The 26,802-nt window shown below is 46.1% G+C and overlaps 2 protein-coding genes across 3 annotated transcripts in view; one reads left to right on the top strand and one right to left on the bottom strand.

Moving 5' to 3' along the window:
• Nucleotides 1-2,127: 2,127 nt before the first annotated feature.
• Nucleotides 2,128-4,680, bottom strand: ppp1r3g (protein phosphatase 1 regulatory subunit 3G). Its single transcript, XM_085989233.1, has one exon. It carries the CDS (start codon nucleotides 4,470-4,472, stop codon nucleotides 3,447-3,449), a length of 1,026 nt encoding a protein of 341 aa, XP_085845359.1. The 5' UTR covers nucleotides 4,473-4,680; the 3' UTR covers nucleotides 2,128-3,446.
• Nucleotides 4,681-17,634: 12,954 nt separating this feature from the next.
• rpp40 (ribonuclease P/MRP 40 subunit) overlaps nucleotides 17,635-26,802 on the top strand; it is a 36,912-nt gene continuing 27,744 nt past the window's right edge. Inside the window, exons 1-4 of one of the 2 annotated variants that reach the window (XM_085989232.1) lie at nucleotides 17,635-17,817; nucleotides 20,071-20,215; nucleotides 20,305-20,373; nucleotides 21,873-21,968. In XM_085989232.1, the coding sequence (XP_085845358.1) occupies nucleotides 20,098-20,215; nucleotides 20,305-20,373; nucleotides 21,873-21,968 (283 nt within the window). In that variant the 5' untranslated portion in view covers nucleotides 17,635-17,817; nucleotides 20,071-20,097. Of the gene's footprint in view, nucleotides 17,868-20,070; nucleotides 20,216-20,304; nucleotides 20,374-21,872; nucleotides 21,969-26,802 lie in introns of both variants that reach the window. The other variant, XM_085989231.1, reaches the window with a different exon arrangement.

Raw genomic sequence — 26,802 nt, 5'->3', positions numbered from 1 at the left:
GGTGATGATTGATCCGCTGGCAGAGTCTGAGGAGGCGGTGATGGGTGTGGGGGGTGGGATGGGAATCTCTTTGATTAGCCACCAGCAGGTGCACTGAGCGGGAAGGTCAGTAGGAGATGAGGCTGGGTCAGGGCGTTTGCTGCTTATAAGGCAACAATGGGCCCTTCAGAGGATGCCAAGAGAGGGAAGAGGGTAGCTGTGAGCTTATGCAAGGGGGATTCTAGCCTGGACGGTGGCAAGGAGGTAAGAAGGCAGAAGAGTAGTGAAGGGTTGAGGTAGGGATTAGGGGGAAAAGTACCTGAGAGGGGTGAAATGAAAGGTAGAATGACCAGGTGACAGAACATAAGAACATAAGAAATAGGAACAGGAGTCGGCCATTTGGCCCTTTGAGCCTGTTCCGCCATTCAATAAGATCATGGTTGATCTTCTACCTCATCTCCACTTTCCTGCACTATCCCCATATCCCTTGATTCCCTTAATATCCAATAATCTATTGATCTCTATCTTGAATATACTCAACGACTGAGCCTTCACAGCCCTCTGGGGTAGAGAATTCGAAAGATTCACCACCCTCTGAGTGAAGAAATTTCTCCTCATCTCAGTCCTAAATGGCCGACCCCTTATTCTGAGACTGTAAGAATGTTGTATGTTTCAATGAGATCACCTCTCATTCTTCTAAACTCTATGGGATATAGGCCTAGTCTACTCAATCTCTCCTCATAGGACAATCCCCTCATCCAAGGAACCAGTCTGGTGAACCTTCGTTGCACTCCCTCTATGGCAAGTATATCCTTCCTTGGGTAAGGAGGCCAAAACTGCACACAGTACTCCAGGTGTGGTCTCACCAGGGCCCTATACAGGAAGGGGAGGAGACAGGAGAGTAAGGCCCAAGAGGGGTCAAGAGAAGAATAAAAAAAGCAAGATAGAAGTAATGGGCTCTGCTTGAGGATGGCAGCCAAAATGTGTATGCAATTGGACACAGAGGAAAGACAGGTTTCATAGGCATGCCAAAGATTAGGAGAGTCATGTCCTGGTTATAAACAGAAGTTAGGGAGGAGACAATTGCCCGTAATTTCCGATAGAAGGCTTCCTGCGTGCGAATGCCTCCTATCGGAAAAAAATCTACGCACTTACCCGAGGGCTCCCGAGGTCCGGACACTTCTGATCCTGGGCCTCTCCAGTCAAAATGCGCAGGGCCCACGTATCCCAGGGGCGCAGGCGGTTCGCAAGCGTCCCTGGGATCACGTGGGCCAGGTGAGCCAATGAAAGAAGGGAATCTCCCTTCATACTTTTGACAGGTAGACCTGTTAACAGTATGAATGGGGATCATTGAAAAAAGACACTAAAACATTAAATAATTTTTTTAAAACCATCATGTTTTTAAAATGAGTTAAAATTACATTAAACATTTTAAACAAAAATTTAATTTTTTGAAAAAAATAAAGTTTTTTACGGGGCTAAATATAAACTTACCTTTTTTTAAAGTATTTTTAAATTATGAGTGAAAAAAATATCTAAGTTTTTTCTGCGGGCGGAGGTTCTCCAGAAAGCAGAACTCTCCCCCCCGCAGAGGCCCTTCTCCAGGGCAGGCGTCCGATCTGTCAAGAGCATTCTTGACAGATTGGAAATACCGGTTTTCAGCGCATGAGTTTCGCATGCCTGAAACCGGTATTTCCGATGTCCCTACAGGTGGGTACACAGCGCGTACCCACCCGTAGGCGTCGGAAAATATGGGCCATTATAAGAGTCCAAAGTTAAAGTCTGTGGTCCTGTAATGGGATGAATTTGTCTTGTAAGCAGGGTGGATGGAGTCAGCTTGGACTCCACTGATATTCCATTGTGTGTTAGGATACTCTCCCAATCATCCCTGATGATTCATAATGCAGTTCAAACATCTAACTTACATTAAGTCCGTCAGATTCTGCATTCAAAAACGCAATAAAATAAAACCCTGTGCACTGTAGTGGGGAATTGAATGGGGAGGGGCTGATGTTCAATGATATTCATAGTTTCAGCCAACATGTTTGAAAGTAAATCTGACATTTCACGTTGCAAGTCAGCTTTTCATTCTTCCATACTCATTGGGTGACTGCTGCACACTGCTAGTTGGAATTGTCATACAGCAAATTCAGTGAAAAATATAAACTTTTATATAAGAACATTCAATCCAGTATGAAAGTGACTCAAGGATATAAAACATTTTCAAACACTGATCAAATTCCCATCTTATTGTCCGTAAAACAGGAGGAAGGTCCGTTGTATAAAACACTTTTAACCCATTCTATGATGTATTTTAAATGTCACATTAAAATATGTGTTCCATTTACACTCGTTAGTTTTCCATTTCATTCTGACTGAAAGTACATCCCATAGACAATACATATCATCTCCTGTGGTGTAACTGGTTTTTGCTCCAGCTAATAGTCACCTCGGAATTAAAGCCACTTCAGTTGGGGGTTGTGCTGACAGTCAGATGTAAACAAGTTCCTCCTCAATGTTCCTGCCAAACAGTCAGAACATTGACTGACATCCAGTATATGTACTGTTAAGGATCAACCAATTTGATCCTCATCAATAGACAAGAAGAGTATTGTATCTCTTACAATCCTCGATATGGGCTGCAGTCCTCAGATCATTACAAACACCCTCGCACACATACACTTCAGAGCGTCAAAGATCATCCTGCACATTGCACAATTCATTTTTGGACCATTTTTTAGACCATTTCATAAAATGTGATCATCTATATATATAAAAATATTAAATCTTTTCAGTTGCGATCACACCTTGTTCAAGCTGTGTTATTGCTATTGGGCATACTGTAAGGCACTGCAGTGCTGCACTGTACTTAACTCTCTCTACCACAGAGCAGTGGAATGTGCTTTTCTGCCTGCCTGCTTGGCACTGCTGGCAGGGGGTGGGGGGAGGAAGAGGAAATTCGGGCGTAACACCAAACTGCCCGCTCTCCGCACCTCCTCGGAGCTGGTGAGAGTGGCATTGGCGAGGGCTGGGAGCAGATTCTATATCCCAGCTCTGGGAATGTTGGAAGTCTCTCTTTATCCCAGGAAGGAAGGCAAAGCCAAAAGAAAATTGGAGGAAGAAGTAGGATGCAGTTTAAACCAAGCTCTTACAGTGCAAAATGTTCAAAGACAATTCAACAGACAATTCACTTCTGCCACTTGCGTTGTGTGCAGCGGAATCTTTTGATCGCAAGCCAGATATTCTTGATGCCATTGTGACTTTAATTTTCTTCAATAATTGTACTGGCAACAGCATACCTCAAACTTTATCCTAAAGTTGGAACATATAATAATACACTTCGTTGGGCAAGTTTGACGTCTGGTACTTTGTAAACCCGTGCTTCGTGTAATCGAACTAAAAGGAGAGATGGCACCTCCTTAATAGAGAACATTTGCAAAAATGTTTTTTGGGTTTTTTTTAAAATCCTAAGTGTTGGTGTCTTCAGCTGAGATGGATTCACACTGCAGGGCGTAATTTTTGTCGAAATTGTTGTCCCAGTATTCCTGGTTGTCCGCCCTGTAGCAGATGGCGAAGTGGATGAAGGAGCCCTGGTCCAGGAAAGGAGGGATGGACAGGGCGAAGGAGAACTGGTCGGTGCCCGAGTGGCTCGACCCTTCCACGTACTGCGCCGGGGTGTCCAGGCAGGACAGCCAGTTGTTGAAGGTGTAGCGGACCGTCACCTCCTTGACATACGAGACGTTCAGCACTCTGATCAGCCCGTGGACGTCGAAGTGGCTGACGGTGACCTTCTCCAGGCAGACCCGGTCCCTCTCGGCCCGCTGCAAGAAGTCGCTGGCCTCGCCGGGCATGGGGAAGGCGGGTCGCAGGCACTGGATGGCCAGCGCCTTGAACTTCTCGTTCAGGTCGTCCACGATGGCCGGGATGCTCTGGAGCCTCAGCAGGACCTTGGACGGGACGTAGGGCTCGTCGCTGGCTCGGAAGTGCTTGACGCTGGCCAGGCTGAGCCCCAGCGAGTCGGCGAACTTGACCTTCTTGCGCAGGCCGCCGCCGAAGTCGCCGAAGAAGTCGCAGGGGTGGTGCAGGCAGGGCAGGGACTTGGTGCGGCGGCGGTTCAGCCTCAGCTCGTTGCTGTGCCGGCTGACGGCGCTGAGCAGGACCTCCTTCTCCGGGCGGCACAGCTTGCAGGCTCGCTGCTGGTCCTGGGGGCAGCTGGTGCACCTTCTGGGGGTGCTGCTGGCGCTCCTGCTGGTGCTGCTGCTTCTGCTGGTGCTGCTGGCGCTCCTGCTGGTGGTGCAGCTGCTTCTGCTGGTGCTGCTGGTGATGCAGCTGCTTCTGCTGGTGCTGCTGGCGCTTCTGCTGGTGCTGGTGCTTCTGCTGGCGCCCAGGGCGAGTTGCAGAGTGTGGCAGGAACGAGGGGCAGGCGCGCCCTTCAGCTCCTGCTGTAGATCCAGGTGCACCGCCTGGGAGATGCCGGCCTCCGGCTCCTCCATGACATGCCTCTCCCCAGCCCCCTGCTGCACGCACAAAGTCCGAACCACAGCGGGGCTGTCAATGATCACAGTCAGCAGGAAGAGGTTGCTGCAAACTTCTACCGCCACTGCGTGCCAATTCCGAAAGCACCGCCCCAGCAGACACCGCCGCCTCCGCCTCCTCCCCCAAATGTCTGTTTAAAATGTGGCCGGATGCTTAACACGGGCTGGGAAGCCCAGAGCCCAGAGCCGCGGGGCGTCAGAGAGACGTGAGCACAACAAATAAACAGGCGGCAATGAGTCACCGCCGCCAGAGGGCAATAAACTCTCACTGAGGGCAACTGGGGCATCTCCAGGGCAATGAGCTGACACTGAGGGCAATTGAAGCATCTCCAGGGCAATAAACTCTCACTGAGGGCAACTGGGGCATCTCCAGGGCAATGAGCTGACACTGAGGGCAACTGAAGCATCTCCAGGGCAATAAACTCTCACTGAGGGCAACTGGGGCATCTCCAGGGCAATGAGCTGACACTGAGGGCAATTGGAGCATCTTCAGGGCAATAAACTCCCACTGAGGGTGTAGAAATATGAACTGGTGAATTGTGTAAAATGGCTGCCTTTACAAAATGGTCGAGGACTGTGAAAACTGCAGCCACAGTGAGATCTCAAATAAACAAAGCCTTGAAGCTGGGGGGGGGGGGGGGCGGGGAGGGCCTAGAGCTGTTCAAATAACATAGTTAACAAGCCTGCAAAAGAGAACAAGCTTGCAGGATGATCGAGTCTACAACAAAAATTAACTCAAGATAAGGGTGACAATCTAGTCCAACGGTTGAGCAGTCGCAAATCACATAATAAGGGACCTCTGGAATTCCCTAAACGACCAAGGATACTGATTGACTAACATCTCAGACAAAATGGCTGAATCTGCACACGGCACGCCTTGACCATTCTGTTGGGATGATCATAGAAGCTGTGAGCTAACTGTCAAGAGCTCTCATGACTGATTAGAGCAACCTTGTGCAAACGGTCTTATGGGAGGGGAGGGGGGGGGGGCACATAGGTAGTATAAAAGAAGGGAGCCAAGAACTAGTTTAGCAGCGAGAACCTAGGAATCACACTCGAGAAGGGAGGAGCCACAAGTCCGAGACTTGTTGTAGGACACCAGCGCGAAGGCTAATCAACTTTCAACGGGTAATATTGTTTTAAGTTAGCACACAGGGAAGTGAGCCCTGTGTCACTTCTCCTTGTAAGTTATTCAAACAACTTGTTAACCAATAAAGTACTAAATGTATGCAACTTATTGAGTCCGACCGACATTTGACACTCTGAACTAAGAACCGTAATTGTTGAACTGTTGTTGAGCTGATTACTTATTACTAGCTCAATAGATACAGTGAATTTGGGACAACAGAGGGCAATTGGGGCATCCTCAGGGCAATAAACACCCACTGAGGGCAATGGGGACATCCTCAGAGCAATAAACTCCCACTGAGGGCAATGGGGACTTCCTCAGGGCAATAAACACCCACTGAGGGCAATGGGGACATCCTCAGAGCAATAAATTCCCACTGAGGGCAATGGGGACTTCCTCAGGGCAATAAACTCCCACTGAGGGCAATTGGGGCATCTTCAGGGCAATAAACTCACACTGAGGGCAATGGGGGCATCTTCAGGGCAATAAACTCCCACTGAGGGCAATGGGGGAATCCTCAGGGCAATAAACTCCCACTGAGGGCAATGGGGGCATTCTCAGGGCAATAAACTCACACTGAGGGCAATACAGGCATCTTCAGGGCAATAAACTCCCACTGAGGGCAATTGAGGCATCTTCAGGGCAATAAACTCACACTGAGGGCAATACAGGCATCCTCAGGGCAATAAGTTAACAGTGTATACTATAGGCCACCAAATAGTGGGAAGAAGATAGAGGAGCAAATTTGCAGGCAAATTGGATCAAGTTGCAAGAACTTTAGTGATAATGGGGGACTTCAATTATCCTAATATAGACTGGGAAAATAGAATCTTAGAATAGTACAGCACAGAAGGAGGCCATTCGGCCCATCGAGACTGTGCCGGCTCTTTCGAAGAGCAATCCAGTTAGTCCCCCTCCCCCGCTCTTTCCCCATATCCCTGCAAATTTTTTCTCCTTCAAGTATTTATCCAATTCCCTTTTAGAGGTTACTATTGAATCTGTATCCACCGCCCTATCAGGCAGTGCATTCCAAATCCACTCGTTGCATATAACAGTTTTTCTCATGTCGCCTCTGGTTCTTTTGCCAATCACTTAAATCTCTGTCCTCTCGTTATTGGCTCTTCAGCCATTGGAAACAGTTTCTCTTTATTTACTGTATCTAAACCCTTCATGATTTTAAACACCTTTATTAAATCTCCTCTTAGCCTTATCTGCTCCAAGGAGAACAACCCCAGCTTCTCTAGTCTATCCACATAACTGTAATCCCTCATCTCTGGTAGCACTCTAGTAAATCTCTTCTGTGACAGTGTAAAGGTCAAAGAGGGGGAGGAATTCTTGAAATGTGTAAAGGGGAACTTTCTTGATCAGTATGTTTCCAGCCCAACGAGGAAGGAAGCATTGTTGGATCTAGTTCTGGGGAATGAAGTGGGGCAAGTGGAGAATGTTTCAGTGGGGGAGCATTTGGGAAACAGTGATCAAAATATCATTAGGTTTCAAGTAGTTATGGAAAAAGACAAGGAAAAATCAAATGTGAAAATACTCAACTGGAGGAGGTCTAATTTCAGTGAGTTGAAAAGGGATCTGGCCCAGGTGGATTGGAATCAAGATTGGCAGGCAAAACAGTAAATGAGGTCTTCAAAGAGGAGATACTTTGGGTACAAAGCATCCGGGAAGGCGCCGAACACCTCGAGTCTCTTCGCCGGGAGCAAGCGGAAGCCAAGCGCAAGGAGCGCACGTCAACCCAAGCACCCCACCCACCCGCCCCTTCAACCACCGTCTGCCCCACCTGTGACAGAGACTGTAGGTCCCGCATTGGACTCATCAGTCACCTGAGAACTCATTTTTAATGTGGAAGCAAGTCATCCTCGGTTCCGAGGGACTGCCTAAGAAGAAGAAGACGACAACTTTGGGTACAGACTAGTCACATTCCCATGAGGGGGAGAGGTAGGGCATCCAAAGCTAGAGCTCCCTGGATGACTAAATATATAGAGATTAAAATGAAACAGAAAAAGGAGTCAGACTAATAATACAGTAGAGAAGAACCAAGCTGAATACAGAAAGTACAGAGGAGAAATCAGAAAGGAAACAAGAGGGGCAAAGAGAGTGTATGAGAATAGATTAGCGGTAACATAAAAGGGAACTCAAAAGTTTTTTATAATCATATAAATAGAAAAAGGGTAGTCAAAGGAAGGGTGGGGTCAATTAGGAACCAAAAAGATGTTCTTGTGGAGGCAGAGGGTCATAAGGTATGGCTGAGGTACTCTAAGAGTACTTTGCACTTGGCTAAAGAAGAGGATGCTGCCAAAGGACGTGATAGTGGAGAAATTTGATAGGATAAAAATAGATAAAGAGGAGGTAATTAAAAGGTTGGCAGCACTTAAAGTAGAAAAGTCACCCGGTCCGGTTAGGATGCAGCCTAAGTTGCTGAGGGAAGTAAGGGTGGAAATTGCAGAGGCTCTGGCCACCATCTTCCAATCCTCCTTAGATATGGGAGTGGTGCCAGAGGACTGGAGGATTGCAAATGTTACACCCCCTGTTCAAAAAAGGAGAGAGGGATAAACCCGGCAACTACAGGCCGGTCAGCCTAACGTCGGTGGTGGGGAAACTTTTAGAGACGATAATCCAGGACAAAAATAATAGACATTTGGAAAAATATGGGTTAATAAATGACAGCCAGCATGGTTTTGATAAGGCAAATCATGTTGGACTAACTTGATTGAGTTCATTGATGAAGTTACGTAAAGGATTGATGAGAATAGTGCGATTGATGTTGTGTATATGGACTTTCAAAAGGTGTTTGATAAAATACCACATAATAGACTTGTTAGCAAAATTGAAGCCCATGGGATTAGAGGGGCAGTAGCAGCGTGGGTATAAAATTGGCTAAGGGATAGAAAGCAGAGAGTTGTGTTTTTCAGACTGAGGGAAGTATACAGTAGTGTCCCCCAGGGGTCAGTATAAGGAACACTGTTCTTTTTGATACATATTAAGGACCTGGACTTGGGTATACAGGGCATAATTTCAAAGTTTGCAAATGATACGAAACTCGGAAATATAGTAAACAGTGAGGAGGATAGTATCTGTCTTCAGGAGGACACGGACAGACTAATGAAATGGACAGACACATGGCCAATTAAATTTAACGCAGAGAAGTGTGAAGTGATGCATTTTGGTAGGAAGAATGAGGAAAGGCAACATAATGTAAATGGTCCAATATTAAAGGGGGTGCAGGAACAGAGAGACCTGGGGGTGTATGTACACAAATCTTTGAAGGTGGCAGGAAAAGTTGAGAAGGCGGTTAAACAGGTATACGAGATAACAACAGAAAATGCTGGAAAAACTCAGCAGGCCAGGCAGTATCCGTGGAGAGAGAAACAGAGTTAACGTTTCAGGTCGAAGAACTTTCGTCAGAAGTATACGAGATACTTGGCTTTATAAATAGAGGAATAGAGTACAAAAGCAAGAAAGTTATACTAAGTGTTTATAGAACACCAGTTAGGCCTCAGCTGGAGTATTGGCCCAGAAATTCGGGTCTCCACGGGTGAGTACGCACGGGGTACTCACCCGTAGGCCGAATGGAAGTGCCGGTTTTCTGCATGCACCGCGCATGCGCGGGAAACCGGCACTTCCGATCCTCTGAACGAAGGGGTTCAGAGGTCGAACGCACGCGCAGGAGAGGCTGTGCGTGCGCTTTGAACTTAGGTTTTTTTTGAAGGTTTTCATGCGAGGTTAAGCCTGCAGGATTTACACGTTTAAAAAGCAGGCGTAAGGCCTGCTTTTTGCAAGGTAAGTGGTCAATTAATTAAAATTAATACATTTTTTCCACAGGTTTATTATTTTTAAATACTTTAAAGCAAGGTAAGTTTATTTTTAGCCCCGTTAGAATATAAAATTATTTTTTTCAAAAATTTAATTTATTGTTTAAAATAGTTATTTAATGTAATTTATAGTTTATTTAAAAAGTGTGATTTAAAAAAAAAATTATTTGAAGGTTTACTGCTATTTTGGGGGCCGTAGTATTTATAAGTTTTGACAGATCTGCCTGTCAATCTTATGAATGGGCTTTTCCCTCCTCCGATTGGCTGCCCATGGCCCACGTGATCCCAGGGGACGCATCGCACTAACTACGCCCCTGGGACACGCAGCACAGCGCACCGGCAGCTGGGCCAGGCCCCAGATCAGAATTCCATGGGGCCCTACAGCTCAACTGCCGGCACGCAAGGTAAGTGCAGGTCGGGGGCTTACACCCACAGGAAGCCCCCGACCCGAATTTCTGGGCCATTGTGTCCAATTCTGGGCACCGCACTTTAGGAAGGATGTCAGGGCCTTGGAGAGGGTGCAGAGGAGATTACTAGAATGGTACCAATGTTGAAGGACTTCAGTTATGTGGAGAGACTAGAGAAGCTGAGATTGTTCTAATTAGAGCAGAGAAGGTTAAGGGGAGATTTAACAGAGGCGTTCAAAATCATGAAGTGTTTTGATAGATTAAATAAGGAGAAACTGTTTACAGTGGCAGAAGGGTCGGTAACCAGAGGACACAGATTTAAGGTAATTGGCAAAAGAACCAGAGGCGAGATGAGGACAACCTTTTTTATGCAGCGAGTTGTTGTGATCTGGAATGCACTGACTGAGAGTGGTGGAAGCAGATTCAATAGTAACTTTCAAAAGGGAATTGGATAAATACTTGAAAAGGAAACATTTTCAGGACTATGGGTAAAGGGCAGGGGAGTGGGACTAATTCGATGGCTCTTTCATAGAACCGGCACAGGCACGATGGGCCGAATGGATTCCTACTGTGGTGTATCATTCTATGATAATGTCTTTTGGTTCTGAGAAGACTTCCTTTATGAGAACAGGGACACCCTCAGGGCAATAATCTCACACCGCGGGCAATGGGACACCTCCAGGGCAATAAGTTCATACTGAGGGTAATGGGGGCTCCCTCAGGGCACTAGGTTCACACTGAGGGCAATAGAGGGCACCCTCAGGGCAACAAAGGCACCATAAAGGCAATAGGCTCACACTGAGGGAAAGTTTTACATTATGAGGGAACAGACTCACCCTGAGGGCAACAGAATCACACAATGGAGGCAACAAGCTCACACTCAGAGGCAACAAACTTACATTGAGGGCAACAGGCTCAAAGTATGGGGGCAGCAGGCCCACAATGAGGAGACAACAGGCTCATATAATGGGGCAACAGATTCACACTGAGAGGAAACAGGCTCACATTAGAAAGCAACAGCCTTAGGCAAAGAAACATGCATAGGGCTAATCATTAAAGGTTTGTGCTATTGTTTACTTTTTGAGGGGGGGGGGGAATCTTCCAAAGTACACTTGTTCTTATAATTTGCTGTCACTGGTACTGAAATCCTCGCATGTTTGCTTTCAGTACACGATAAATTATGTTTATTTCTTAAGTGATACCGTAAATTTGTCATCTGTTCCTCTCTGTATGTTATAATTGTGGTATTTCGCAGCTAAAACTCTTGTTGCCCTTGTAGTTAAATCCTTGTGCGGCAGGTTATCTCGAGTAATAGAGAGAGGCCAGGGTAATCTTAATTGGGATCACAGCAATAACATGCCTCACAGCAATTCCGATCTGTTTTTAGGTCAATAAATCACTGAAGTAGACTTTATTATCAATAGCACATGTGTTTATTAACGACTTACATGATGGGATAGAGAACCACATATCCAAGTTTGCTGATGGCATAAAGATAGGCGGCATTGTAAGGAGTGTAAATGGAAGCATAAAATTACAAAGAGATATTAACAGATTAAATCTAAATGTACACTCTCGGGAGCCGCAAGCCTACATTTCGTTGTACTGCACTTGTGCACTAACAATGACAATAAAGTTGATTATGATGATTATGATTATGAAGTGAATGGGCAAAACTGTGGCAAATGGATTTCAATATAGGCAAGCGTGAGCTCATTCATTTTGGACCTAAAAAGGATAGAACAAGAGTACTTTCTAAATTGTGAAAAGCTAGAAGCAGTGGAGTCAATGTACATCGATCATTAAAATGTCATGAACAGGTACAGAAAATAATCACAAAGGCTAATGGAATGCTCGGCTTTATATCTAGAGGACTAGAATACAAGGGGGTAGAAGTTATTCTGCAGCTATACAAAGTCCTGGTTAGACCACACCTGGAGTACTGTGTTCAGTTCTGGGCACCACACCTTAGGAAGGATATATGGGCCTTAGAGGGAGTGCAGCGTAGGTTTACTGGAATGATACCAGGAATCAAAGGATTAAATTACAGAGAGAGATTACACAAACTAGGGTTGTATTCCCTGGAATTTAGAAGATTAAGGAGTGATTTGATTGACGTTTTCAAGATATTAGGGGGAACTGATAGGGTAGATAGAGAGAAACCAATTCTGCTGGCTGGGGAATCTAGTACTAGGTGACGCAGCCTAAACATTAGAGCCAGGCCTCTCAGGAGTGAAGTTAGGAAACACTTCTACACACAAAGGGTGGTAGAAGTTTGGAACTCTTTTCTGCAAATGGCAGTTGATGCTAGGTCAATTGTTAATTTTAAATCTGAGATTGACAGATTTCTGTTATTCAAAGGTATTAAGGGATATGGGGCAAAGGCGGGTATATGGAGTTCGGTCACAGATCAACCTTGATCTCATTGAATGGCAGAACAGGCTCGAGGGGCTCAATGGTCTACTCCTGTTCCTATGTTCCTAACTATATTTCCCAGAACAGTTGATTAGAGTAATTATTACACAAACTACATTACATTTCTTCCTGTCATCAAAGCCCTCTGGGACTTTGAGAAGTAGCTGGTAGATAAGATTTTCTGCTAGAGACAAACATTACAATATTTGTATTAACTCATCAAATAGGGAGACACGGGTTTGCTGTCCCTTGTTGATGTTGGATGTTGTAATACATAAAACATGAAGTAGCCCCTACTAATGAATAAACTATTACTGGACTATGGAGCCCAATAGCTTTTTCATGACACTGGAAAGGTCAAAGCAAGTATTCTACCCTGGTACCCTCTATTTAGTTTACATTAAGAAGCAGTCCTGCATCTGGTCCATGAATTTACTTCTGCTTTGAAACAATCTCATAATCATTCCACAATTTCTAGGTATTTAAGTTGGCCATATACTGCACTTTTTCGTTGAATAATTCCACATTCATTTATCTCTTTCCGCCTGGTGTTGTATAGGATTCCCCAATTATTAACTTATTTTCCCTTCCACTCCTCTGGTCATCTAAGGCCAATCAATAGTTAGACTCATAAAATAACAACAGAAAATGCTGGAAATACTCAGCAGGCCAGGCAGCATCTGTGGAGAGAGAAACAGAGTTAATGTTTCAGGTCTGGGACCCTTCATCAGAACTGGAAAAAGCTGGAGATGTAACAGATATTAAGCAGGTGCAGAGACAGGGGTGGCGGGGGGGTTTAGGAGGGGAGGAAGGAATAGAAAGAACATCCTGTACTTTTGTAAGAGGCAGGAAAGATAAAATGTTGCAAATGGGAATGGCAAAAATCATACTGCATGAAAAATGGGGGCAGGGATAATTATCTGAAATTGTTGAACTCAATGTTGAGTCCGGCAGGCTGTAAAGTGCCCAATCGAAAGATGAGGTGCTGTTCCTCGAGCTTACGTTGAGCTTCACTGGAACAGTGTAAGAGGCCGAGGACAGATAGATCAGAGTGGGAGCGAAGCAGTGAATTAAAGTGACAGGCGACCGGAAGCTCAGGGTCACCCTTACGGACTGAACGGAGGTGTTCCGCAAAGCGGTCGCCCAATCTGCGTTTGGTCTCCCCAATGTAGAGGAGACCGCATTGTGAGCAGTGAATACAGTACATTAAATTGCAAGAAGTACAAGTAAATCGCTGTTTCACCTGGAAGGGGTGTTTGGGGCCCTGGACAGTGGGAAGGGAGGAGGTAAAAGGGCATGTGTTGCATCTCCTGCGCTTGCACGGGAAGGTGCCAGGTGAAGGAGCAGGGCTGTTGGGGGTGATTGAGGAGTGGACCAGGGTGTCGCGGAGGGAGCGGTCCCTTCGGAATGCCTCGGGCTATTGCATTGTTCCAATGAAGCTCAACGTATGCTCGAGGAACAGCACCTCATCTTTCGATTGGGCACTTTGCAGCCTGCCGGACTCAACATTGAGTTCAACAATTTCAGATAATTATCCCTGCCCCCATTTTTCATGCAGTATGATTTTTGCCATTCCCATTTGCAACATTTTATCTTTCCTGCCTCTTACAAAAGTACAGGATATTCTTTCTACTCCTTCCTCCCCTCCTAAACCACCCCCCCCCCCCCTCTGCACCTGCTTAATATCTGTTACATCTCCAGCTTTTTCCAGTTCTGATGAAGGGTCCCAGACCTGAAACGTTAACTCTGTTTCTCTCTCCACGGATGCTGCCTGGCCTGCTGAGTATTTCCAGCATTTTCTGTTGTTATTTCAGATTTCCAGCATCCGCAGTATTTTGCTATTATAATAGTTAGACTCATGTTTGTTAGCAATGCTATCCATACCCTCCTTTAATCTATTTTTCTATTCTTTCTGAACAATTTAAACCTCACCAAATGAAACTTGCCCCAGTCTTTAAACTTGGACCACATCTCTTCTAAAACTGATTGTACCTAACTTCTCCTTCCATATATAACATTATACAGCTTGCAGAATGGTCCCATGGCCCTGCCCCAGTAGAGGATTAATTCCCAGTTAGTTGATTGGGATTCTGCAATCAGCTTCGGTTCCGCCAGGAGGGTTCCCAACCCTCCGGGATTGGCCTGGAGTCTCCAGGAATTTAAGATGAATCTTCAGGACACGGCTGCGAGCAACACTGGAGAAAAATCGTATCACATTAAAAAAAATGGTGTTTTTTTTCATTTTCTTTGAACACTCAGATACTGTCCCCCTCTCCCTCAAATCTGCCGTCATCACCCCTCTCCTCAAAAACCAACCCTTGACCGCTCCGTCCTTGCAAACAACCGCCGCAGCTCCAACCTCCCTTTCCTCTCCAAAGTCCTTGAACATGTTGTCGCCTCCCAAATCCGTGCCCATCTTTCCCGCAACTCCATGTTTGAATTCCTCCAATCGGGTTTCCACCCCTGCCACAGTACCGAAACGGCTCTCCTCAAAGTCACAAATTACATCCTTTGTGACCGGGACAAAGGTAAACTATCCCTCCTCGTCCTTCTTGACTTGTCTGCAGCCTTTGACATGGTTGACCACTCCATCCTTCTCCAACGCCTCTCCACCGTCGCCCAGCTGGGTGGGACTGCACTCACCTGGTTCCATTATCTATCTAATCGTACGTAGCCAGAGAATCACCTGCAACGGCTTCTCTTCCTGCTCCCGCATCGTTACCTCTGGTGTCCCCTAAGGATCTATCCCTGGCCCCCTCCTATTTCTCATCTACATGCTGCCCCTTGGCGACATCATCTGAAAACACAGTGTCAGTTTCAACATGTATGCTGATGACACCCAGCTCTACCTCACCACCACTTCTATCGACCCCTCCACGGTCTCTAAATTGTCACACTGCTTATCCGACATCCAGTTCTGGATGAGCAGAAATTTTCTCCAATTAAATATTGGGAAGACCGAAGCCATTGTTTTTGGTCCCTGCCACAAACTCCATTCCCTAGCCACTGACTCCATCCCTCTCCCTAACATCTGTCGGAGGCTGAACCACACTGTTTGCAACCTTGGTGTCATATTTGACCCTGAAATGAGCTTCCGACCACATATCCGCAGCACAACTAAGACCGCCTATTTCCATCTCAGTAACATCGCCCGTCTCCACCCTTGCCTCAGCTCATCCGCTGCTGAAACCCTCATCCATGCCTTTGTTACCTCTAGACTTGACTATTCCAACACACTCCTGGCTGGCCTCCCACATTCTACCCTACATAAACTTGAGGTCATCCAAAACTCGGCTGCCCGTGTCCTAACTCGCACCAAGTCCCGTTCGCCCATCACCCCTGTGCTCGCTGACCTACACCGGCTCCCGGTTAAGCAACACCTCGATTTCAAAATTCTCATCCTTGTTTTCAAATCCCTCCATGGCCTCGCCCCTCCCTGTCTCTGTAATCTACTCCAGCCCCACCCCGAGACATCGGCGCTCCTCTAATTTTGCCCTCTTGAGCATCTCTGATTATAATCACTCAACCATTGGTGGCCTGCCTTCTGTTGCCTAGGCCCTAAGCTCTGGAATTCCCTCCCTAAACCTCTCCGCCTCTCTTTCCTCCTTTAAGATGCTCCTTAAAACCTACCTCTTTGACCAAGCTTTTGGTCACCTGTCCTAATTTCTCCTTATGTGGCTCGGTGTCAAATTTATTGTCTTATAACACTCCTGTGAAGCACCTTGGGACGTTTTACTGTGTTAAAGGTGCTATATAAATACAAGTTGTTGTTCTGTTTATTGGTACAAAAATGGACCAGGTACAGCAGGGACCTCAAAGCACTGGAGAGGTACCACCAACGCTGCCTCTGCAAGATCCTGTAAATCCTTTGGCAGGATAGGCGCACCAACGTCAGTGTTCTTGCTCAGGCCAACATCCCCAGCATCGAAGCTTTGACCACACTCAATCAGCTCTGATGGATGGGTCGCATTGTCCGCATGCCCGATACGAGACTCCCAAAACAAGCGCTCTACTCGGAGCTCCGGCACGTCAAGAGAGCCCCAGGTGGGCAGAGGAAACGCTTCAAGGACACCCTCAAAGCCTCCTTCAAAAAGTGTAACATCCCCACCGACACCTGGGAATCCCTGGCCCAAGACCGCACAAAGTGGAGGAGAAGCATCCGGGAAGGTGCCGAACACCTCGAGTCTCTTCGCCGGGAGCAAGCGGAAGCCAAGCGCAGGCAGCGCAAGGAGCGCACGTTAACCCAAGCACCCCACCCACCTGTCCCTTCAACCACCGTCTGCCCCACCTGTGACAGAGACTGTAGGTCCCGCATTGGACTAATCAGTCACCTGCAAACTCATTTTTAATGCGGAAGCAAGTCATCCTCGGTTCCGAGGGACTGCCTAAGAAGAGGAAGACAAAAATATTGGCGATGGAAAATGATTATCCTGACTTCTGTTATTACAGTATATGCTGTGGCTAAGTTGGTAGCACTCTCGCCCCTCATCCGACATCCAGTTCTGGATGAGCAGAAATTTTCTCCAATTAAATATTGGGAAGACCGAAGCCATTGTTTTCGGTCCCCACCACAAACTCCGTTCCCTAGCCACTGACTCCATCCCTCTCCCTAATATCCGCCTGAGGCTGAACCACACTGTTTGCAACCTTGGTGTCATATTTGACCCTAAAATGAGCTTCCGACCACACATCCGCAGCATAAGTCATAGAAGCATAGAAAAATAGGAGGAGTAGGCCATTCGGCCCTTCGAGCCTGCTCCGCCATTCAATATGATCATGGCTGATCCTCTATCTCAATACCCTATTCCCGCTCTCTCCCCATACCCTTTGATGCCTTTTGTGTCTAGAAGGTTGTGGGTTGAAGTCCCACTCCAGAGACTTGAGCACAAAAATCTAGGCTGACATTCCCAATGCAGTACTGAGGGAGTGCTGCACTGTTGGAGGTGCCGTCTTTCGGACGAGACATTAAACCGAAGCCTCGTCTGCTCCAGGTGAACATAAGATCCCATGGCAATATTTCAAAGAAGAACAGGGGTGTTCTTCCCGGTGCCCTGGCCACTATTTCCTTCAATTAACATCACTAAAAACAGATTATCTGGCCATTATCACATTGATGTTTGTGGGAGCCTGCTGTGCGCAAATTGGCTTCGGCGTTTCCCACATTACAATGACTACAGTTCAAAATGTACTTCATTGGCTGTAAAGCGCTTTAGGACATCCTGAGGTCGTGAAAGGTGCTATAGAAATACAGTTTTCTTTTAGAAGCAATTGCTCAACTCAACACCATTAAACCCTGCTCCTTTACACGCTGGCCTCCGACCAGCAGAGGGCGCAGCTGAGCTCTGGCTCTGGCTCTGGCCCTTTGAGACGGAAGCGCGAAAGGGAAGCTCCTGTTGGAGGCCTGAGCTGGTGGCGGCAGTGGGTCCGGGCCGGGACCGGCTATTGTAACGTGCGGGCGGCGGGAAAGATGCTGGCGAACGTGGAGAAATGCTCGCGACACCTGTTGGTCTGCGAGAAATCCAACTTCAGCCGCGGTAGGTCACGGCACCACCAGCATGTGCAGGCTCATCACTATAACTACCGGGTGAGTAGGTGACAGGGGGCGGGGCCTCAACACTACTACTGCCGGGTGATTGACAGGGGGCGGGGCCTAATCACCAACGACCAGGCGAGTGATTGACAGGGGTCGGGGCCTCATCACCAACGACCAGGCGAGTGATTGACAGGGGGCGGGGCCTCACCACTATAACTAGGCGAGTGATTGACAGGGGGCGGAGCCAAAGCCTCCACTGTAACTACAGGGGGCGTGGCCCCATCACCATGACGACCAGGTGAGCGAGTGATTGACAGGGGGCGGGGCTGGGGCCTGACCACCTGAAGCACCAGGTGAGGGAGTGACAGGATGAGTAGGGAGAGAGGCCAGTCAGTGGCTCATTGTGTTTTATTTAGTAACGAGACTCCCAAAATGAGCGCTTTACTCGGAGCTCCGGCACAGCAAGAGAGCCCCAGGTGGGCAGAGGAAACGCTTCAAGGACACCCTCAAGGCCTCCTTGAAAAAGTGTAACATCTCCACCGACACCTAGGAATCCCTGGCCCAAGACCGCACAAAGTGGAGGAGAAGCATCTGGGAAGGCGCCGAACACCTCGAGTCTCTTCGCGAGGAGCAAGCGAAAGGAGCGCACGTCAACCCAAGCACCCCACCCACCCGTCCCTTCAACCACCGTCTGCCCCACCTGTGACAGAGACTGTAGGTCCCGCATGGGACTAATCAGTCACCTGCGAACTCATTTTTAATGTGGAAGCAAGTCATCCTCGGTTCCGAGGGACTGCCTAAGAGAAGAGAAAAGAGTAACTAGCACTGCTTCTGTTGCATTGCCATCTGCATCAATCTGGCTCATGGATCTGTGCTTAGTTTAAAATTGTTGACTGTGACGAGAGACCCCAGGCTCTCTGCACCAGATATATAGATTTAAAGCTGATCATACAGCGTCAGCTGTGGCTCAGTGGGAAGCACTCTCGCCTTTGATTCAGAAGGTTGTGGGTTTAAGTCCTACTCCAGAGACTTGAGCACAAATATCTAGGCTGACACTCCAGTGCAGCACTGAGGGAGTGCTGCACTGTCAGAGGTGCCGTCTTTCGGATGAGACGTTAAACCGAGGCCCTGTCTGCCCCCTCAGGTGGACGTAGGTCCCACGACACTATTTCGAAGAAGGCCAGGGGAGTTCTGGTTATTCTCTCTGTTTGTGGGAGCTTGCTGTTCGCAAATTGGCTGCCGCGTTTCCTACATTACAACAGTAACTACACTTCAAAAAGTACTTTATTGGCGGTAAGCACTTTGGGACATCGGTGGTCGTTAAAGGTGCTATATAAATGCAAGTCTTTCTTTCTGATCACGAGTGCCTGTGAAACTGTGAGCTACAGTCACGTGTGTGTATAATTCTCAGGAAGGGTTGGAGCCCAAAAGATTAACTTATCCACAGGTGCTGACTGTGTTTCCAGTAGTTTCTGTTTGTGTGAATAGTGCTGTCCCTCTAAGTTCATGAAAATACTTCTTCTGAAAGGGTTTGAAAGAAAAGAAACCCTTGCATTGATATAGCACCTTTCACGACTACCGGACTTCCCAAAGCACTTTACAGCCAATGAAGTACTTTTTGAAGTGTAGTCACTGTTGTAATGTAGGAAAAGTTTGTCTTCGTTTTAGTTCAAGATAAACATGTACAGGGTTGAGATTTGCAAGCCTGTGTTGGGAAGGTAGTCAGAGCTGGCTTCCTATAGCCCTTTTATTAATTCACACACATACAGTGAACGCAGTGTTGTGTTTGTGACTTTGCTGATGTCGGGGAGCCAATAACGGTGAAAGTGGCAATGGGATGGTAAGTGCCACCAGTGGGGAGTCATTTATTTTTGCCATGTAGCAATGTTTGTTAGAGGCTCCCAATGAAACGCCTATTCAACGAGGGTTTCCGTGCCTATAGTAACACTATTGATGGGTCCTTATATTACAGGGTTGCCACCAGTGAGGGCCTTCCTTTTGCAGGCAACCATGTGGGTATGAAAGCGATGATAAACTTGGTGTAGTTTTTCTTTAAATGTTAATTGTTTTAAACTTATGAATGTCAGCACCATGATATTATGGTTGATCTTCCAGCTGTTGTACTTTTTAAAAAAAAATGTTACCCACACTGAAGGATTACAAATAATGAAAACTTTTTACTGCCAGATTTATTGGCAGGTTTATTCATGTTCTTTTTAATAATGCATTGTGCTGTGTAAATGTTTTCGTGCAGGTCTCCATTTTAATACCAGAATGTGGAATGATGCCACCAGCAGTGACTGCTGTCAGCAGAACTTTAGGAGACTACTATCTGGTGAAGCAGTTGCCACTTCATGAAATGCTTGAGCCTGACTTCATCAACAAATTTGTTAGAAAAGGTGATGTTTATATCTGTAATGTATGAAATACATTTTTCTTTATTTTGCTCACTATCCATCTTGCTGAGTTTAGAAGTTGTTTGTTTCAGGCTTTCTTTACGTGCTCTCGTACAACACCAGAATAGATCAAGACAACTGTATCGCTGTACTGCCAACAGGTAAGCCCCTTTACTTGAAATCAGCATTCAGGTTTGTGACCTATTACCTTAACAAAACACTGTTTACTTCGCTACAATAAATGAGTTAATGTTTCTAATCTTGTTGGGATTATAATACCAAATTTGTTTCAAATATATCACACATTGTTTAAAATTTTTAAAAATGTGCTTGGAACTCAGTGATTTTTACAAACGGTGTATGTATATTGTTTGACTTTGGAAAATGGGTATAAAACCCAGATGTGTACATGTAGAAAAATTACAATACATTGAATTTACAGCATGGAAGCAGTCCATTTGGCCCAACTGGTCTATGCTGGTGTTTATGCTCCACACGAGCCTCCTCCCACCCTACTTCATCTCATCCTATCAGCACATCCTTCTATTCCTTTCTCCCTCATGTACTTATCTAGCTTCTCCTTTAACATAGAAACATAGAAGATAGGAGCAGGAGTGGGCCATTCGGCCCCTCGAGCCTGCTCCGCCATTCAATGCGATCATGGCTGATCATCCAAATTCAGTACCCTGTCCCTGCTTTCTCCCCATACCCCTTGATCCCTTTAATGCATCTATACTATTGACCTCAACCACTCCCTGTGGTAGCAGGTGCCACATTCTCACCACTCTCTGGGTAAAGATGTTTCTCCTGAATTCTTTATTGGATTTACAGGAAACTCTCTTTTAACCGGCACCTAAATAACCGGAAATCTCTGTTAACCGGCAAAATTCAGGAGTAGGTTCAGGTAAGTTTTACTTCATATTAGTGGCCGTTCCTGGATCTGTGGCTGTGTAATCGGGGTTCCTGGATCTGTGGCTGTGTAATCGGGGTTCGTGCACTTGTTGCTAAGCAACAGGGACGCTTGGTCTGTGGCCGGAGTTCCTGCACATGTTGCTAAGCAACAGGGAAGCCTGGATTTGTTGCTGTGTACGGAGCTCTCGTACCTTTTAACTATATCTCTCTGTAATCCGGACTTTTTGATAAACCGGCACCACGCCGGTCCCGTTGGTGCCGGATAATAAAGAGTTTCCTATGTTAGTGACTATCTTGTATTTATGACCCCTGTAGGCTTGTTCTGGGAACCATTTCATCAGAGATTATTTTCATCTGATGCCCGAGACAGACAGCTTCTCCCTGCGGGACAATAGTCATGTACAAATGTAGGACTGGTTATAAAATACTTATGGTTCCACACATTTTCAGTACATTAAAGCTTTCATTTTTTTTAAATTCAGCAGTATTTCATTATATGAACTGAAAATCCAAGTGTACATCACAAACGCAGGCATGTGTGGGGTGGCGGTCGGGAATAGAGGTATCTTCGCGGTAACTTTGCAGTATAACGAGTGCAAGAAATAAATCCCCATGAATATTTTTTAAAAGTACTGTCATTTGATTAAAAACGTTGTGAGCTCTGATAGTGCAAAAACTAATATTCGTGAATGTGGTCCCAGATCCTGCATTGATGGAGTTCCTTATTGATGACTGTTGGATTTCACAGGAAAGCTGATTTTATCAGTTGACAAGGATACTTATGAGGAGCTTGGCCTCGAAGGACAGCCATCCACGTATTCACACAAGACAACAGTGAGATACAGTAGGTGCAAACTATTAAAACGTTCTAGGCGCCGGAGAATTTCTTGCAGTACCGGAAGAACGCACTAGCCTTGCCAGGTGCCTCTTGTTGAAATTTTGTTGCAGTTATGTTTGACTTTCCTAATATTTTCGTAGATATGAACGCACGCTGACTCAAAGTTAAAAAGGAATTAAAGCGGCCTGGTCTTTATCTTGGAGAGTGAAAAGAGCCACATGTCATTTGTCACAATGTTTTCAGAATATAGTGATGCAAACTGTGATATTTTCTGATGTAATCGACCAATAAAGAAGAGTGTATACATTGGGTGGTGTGGTGGGTTAGACACCTCTGGGACATGCCTTGGAGTCCAGTCTTTGAGTTCCTCTGTCTGGTAGTAAGGGTCCTGTGTGAAATGGGTTTCTAGTAGTCCAGTTGGCAGTGGGAATGGGCCTACAGCACATTTGACACTAAGGGCTGGATTTTCTCAATGGAGACGAGTTGGAGGCAGGACTGCTGCTTGTCATGCCAATGTCCCGCCTCCATCCTCGTCTGACCAACCAGAGGGATTTTCCCCTGATTGGCCTTGTTAAGCCCACCCTGCGGGCTCAGCAGGCCAATTAAGGAGGAAGTCACCGTTGACGTGCTATCTGTCAAGACTTCTTGGAAGAAGAAATGTCAGCGTTTGACAGCTCTGTGAAGCTGTCAAACACTGACATGCTCTCTAGTTTGACGAGCCCTTATGTTCAGTTCAGGACTCATCAAACCTTTCAACTTTGTTGATTTCAGATGGCTGTTGGTTCGGAGGACCCAACAGCCAGTCTGTAAAATTGACAACGAGGACGTCGGGCCTCCCGATCCAGAGAGGATGAAGGCTGTAGGAAGAAAACAAGGTAAGTGAACATTTTTTTACACTGATCACTCACCTTACATACTTACCACTCCACACTTGCACCCATCACTCACCTCTACATCTTACTTCCAGGTGCCTCCGGCCACCGCAGACCTCCTCCACGTCTCCTCCAACCCGGCGGGGTTCTCCGAGGTCGGGAAGCCTTCACCTGTGAAGGTAAAATAGCCTAATCCTTTTTTCTGCCTGTTAACTACCTGTTAACAAGCAGTTAAAAGTATTTAATGTCTTTCCCACCTCCAGGAGACGGGACCCGAAGCAACACATCTTCCTGCCTCCTGGCAAAAGGGCACGGAAGCGGGATGGGGGGCGGGATTGCCATCCGCCCCCACTTTCTGCTACTTTACCAGCAGTCCCGTCTCCTCGGGGCTTGGAAAATCCAGCCCTAACTAACTGGCAGTCTGACTCATAGGCCTCAGATGACTGATGTGGGAAGTAGAAAAATGCTACTGTGGTGCACTAGAGGGTGCTCTTCACCTCTTCTGAGCTTGGGGCTGCGACATGTTATTGGGCAGAGCAGGAACATTTACAAAACAATGAAACTATGCACTCCTGAATCAGTCTGTTTCTATGTCCTCTTATCAGATTGCTCCTTCATCTCCCATGTTCTAATAAAAACAACCCCAATTTTTCCAAGTCTTTCATTGTATTTGTATTTGCTCATAACTGGCAACATCCTAGTGAATCTACACTTTCCCTTCCACATCCTTCCTATAATGCGGAGCCCAAAACTGCACACGGTACCCCAGCTGTGTATTTACTAAGATTTTATGTAGGTTCACAATGTTCGATAGCTGATTATTACTAATTTGGCTTGGATAGCAGTGGAGGCACTAAGTTTGTCTTTAGAAGGGGAAAAATCAGCCAGTGTTCACACTTCTGAGGTGTGTGTGTGTGTATGTGTATGTGTAAGTCAGGATTTGGGCATGTTTAGGCGTCATATTGCCCCACCCCCAACCCCACGGTCGAATAGCTTGATGATAGTTGCTGTTTGGACTCGCACAAAAAGAATGGCCATTTTGGTGTGATGCTGGCAGGCTGCTGACACCTGTAGAGCCAGGGCCCCTGCATGAGCACCTTCAGAAAGAGACAACCCATTGGCACCATCACCCAAGTGGCCATTCTTCATCTATGTGCCTAAACAGTGAGCATTGTCAGGCTGTTTGCCCAGTCTTTTTCTCACTCGATGTTCATTCATGCACTTTTTAAGAGGCGTTGCTGGATAATGATCAGGAATGGGAACCCTGGCCGTTTCTTTAGCCCAGGGATGCCGAGATGAGCTAATTCAGAGCGGAAATTGAGTTGCTTGTTTATATGTCTCATTGCTGCACCAGTACACATGATGAAGCATAGATTTCTTTTCTTGATACTTCGTTGACGGGACATTCTGTGCAGTTTCCTTTCAAAACTATTTTTAACTCAACTGTTTATATGACAGAATGATCATCCAATGTCCCCTCATGCATGAATAAATTGGAAAGGTGATAGTCCAGAGGAAAAAAAGGAGTGAATGTTCCTCCTTTTATTTGTGCATGTTTGCTTATGAGGTTTGCATGTTTTGTATGTTCTGCAACTCTTGTTGCTCTTTGCAGAATTAAGATAGCAGAATCTGTAAACTTAGTGGCTGCGATTTTGCAAATGGATGCAGCTTGGGAGCAGGTCAGCTGGTTTCCGGCTTCCAGTCCCACCCCCAACTGCATCCAGCCCATGGACGTGATTTTCCCTTGATTGACCTCGTTAAGCCTGCCCTGCGGGCTTGTCGGCCAATTAAGAGGAAGCCGGTCAGATGACATCATTTGATGACGCGTCATTTGCCAGTTTCCTTAAAGGGACCATGCACAATTTTTTTTGACAGCTCATTTCTTGGTGTTTGACAGCATTGAGGTGCTGCAAACACTGACGATCACTGTACAAATGTGAGCTCTTGCACCCAGGCTCTCTAGTGACTCCCTCCTTAGGCTAGAACAGATGGCAGCTGCAGGTGAGGTTACAGAAGCAATCTATCACTGGTGAGCGAGGTGCTCCCAATGAGGTGGAACTAGACAGCCAATTCAAAACCTGTTACCTACAGAAAAGTGTACATGCATTAAAAATAATTTTCCCAACATTTTCTTACCTCTGAAACTCACCATATGCACCATTGGATCCTTCACACCACTTCTGCAGTGGTCATCAATGCAGATACATTACAGTAGACTTACAACACGCCACACTTACCTGGCGTGGTGTCCGGAAGTTGGAAACCCCGAGGCAGAAACGGCAAAATTGAAAAAGTTAAGTGGCTATAATCCTCTTCCCGCCGCTAGGTGTCGGGTTCATGTGCAAATCGGGGACCTGACACTTGGGAAGATTGATTGGAGGTGGGTTGACAGCGGGTTTCCTGCCCGCTGTCAATCTTTGCGATTTTGACAGCGGTCCCGCACTCTGAGGACCGGCAAAATTCCGGCCAGTGTATCTGAATGGAATATTAGAAGGTAGATTCTGTAAATTCGTATTCCTTGCATGGAGCTTCACTTGCTGGGGGCACTTATCAGGAATTTGAGTGCAGAGATCAGAGCACCCTACATGACTTTCCACCTGTTAATCTTCCCTTGCATGTCAGAGAATGCTCGCATCACCAAGTCTTTTCTCATTGTGATGCATTTTGGTGAAAAATAAGAAGTGAATATTGATCGATACTTTCTCTGAGAAAGAAAGGTTCCAGATCCTGTGAGTCATATTGAATCATTGTAGTTAGGTGGGAGATGCACAAAAGTCAAGTAGCTTTTTATATTTTCACAATAAAATACTAATTTGAAAATTGAAGAATTTTGCAAGAATGAAATGTCAAGAATTACAGAGATCGAAAAGTCAGTCATTACAAATAAATTGCAAATCCAGATAAGAAAATAATCAGGAATTTCCACTATTAACCGTCAAGGTTATAGACATTTGATATCAACTGTTAACATCTCTACGATTTTAACTAAGACTTTCTGGAAGAGTTTAGAATACCGTGGACCATACCAAGGGCAAGAAAAGTTGAAGGACGTGAAAGAGAAATAAATAGAACAGGGAAATGGAATCCATCACTGCAAGGAAAAGGGAGACAACTCGGACCCTTTCTCCTTACTGTTGAAGGGTGGAGAAACGTGGAGCAGGGCAGAACCCACACAGCGAATTGGGAAGCACAAGGAATGTTGTGCCTGGGGAGAAAAAGTAACAAAAATAAAGAGTATTCACATTCCTACCTAGGAGGAAATCAAAGAATCATATCTCCATATACGAATCATATTGCATTCTCTTCACCCCCATGCCCCCCTCATGAGCTTTGCCCAGTTAATCAGAAAACGTACATGATCTCTCCCCGTTGGGCCAACTTCCATATACCTTTGACTTAGACAGAGCTACACCAATGTCATACATCAGTGTGCAGCACAAAGGAGCAAGTTGTTCAGATGCCTCATATTGGAATCAAAACCAGTTTCTCTGGGGAGACCCAGCATAAAATGAAGGTTCAACCATAATGCCAGTGATTCCTTGTTCAAAATCACAGCCCAATATTCTTGGACCCATCCATGAAATGTGTAAAAGGCCACATCCCTCTAGCACCCATTGGGAAGTTCAGACAAACTGCTTTACAGTTACATGCGGCAATTGTGGGATGGCTCCTGATCCTTGCCTGAAATGTGCAAAAAATCGGCCCCATCAAACCACTTGAAATCAAGATGAGTTCACTGGTTGATGGAAGGCAAATGAAGAGAGATCTGAAACCGGCTTATCTCACAGCCTGCTTCGTAGAAATCCTGCAAGAGGATTTCAGTGTGAGTAAGAAATGAGGGATCTGGAGGTGATAAAGTAAGTCACTATCTTTGCGAGAAAGCAAACGATCTCACCAGTTAACATCCACCTCAGACTGACTGCTTTTTAGGGGAAGCATGGCTGTGACTCATTTCTAACCTGTCTTTC

Source organism: Somniosus microcephalus, chromosome 5 (assembly GCF_052327205.1).
Source record: "Somniosus microcephalus isolate GS21.2 chromosome 5, FLI_Smic_1.0, whole genome shotgun sequence".
Taxonomy (NCBI): Eukaryota; Metazoa; Chordata; class Chondrichthyes; order Squaliformes; family Somniosidae; genus Somniosus; species Somniosus microcephalus.
The sequence above is the reverse complement of the archived record's forward strand: the minus strand, read 5'-3'. Positions and strand labels throughout refer to the sequence as shown.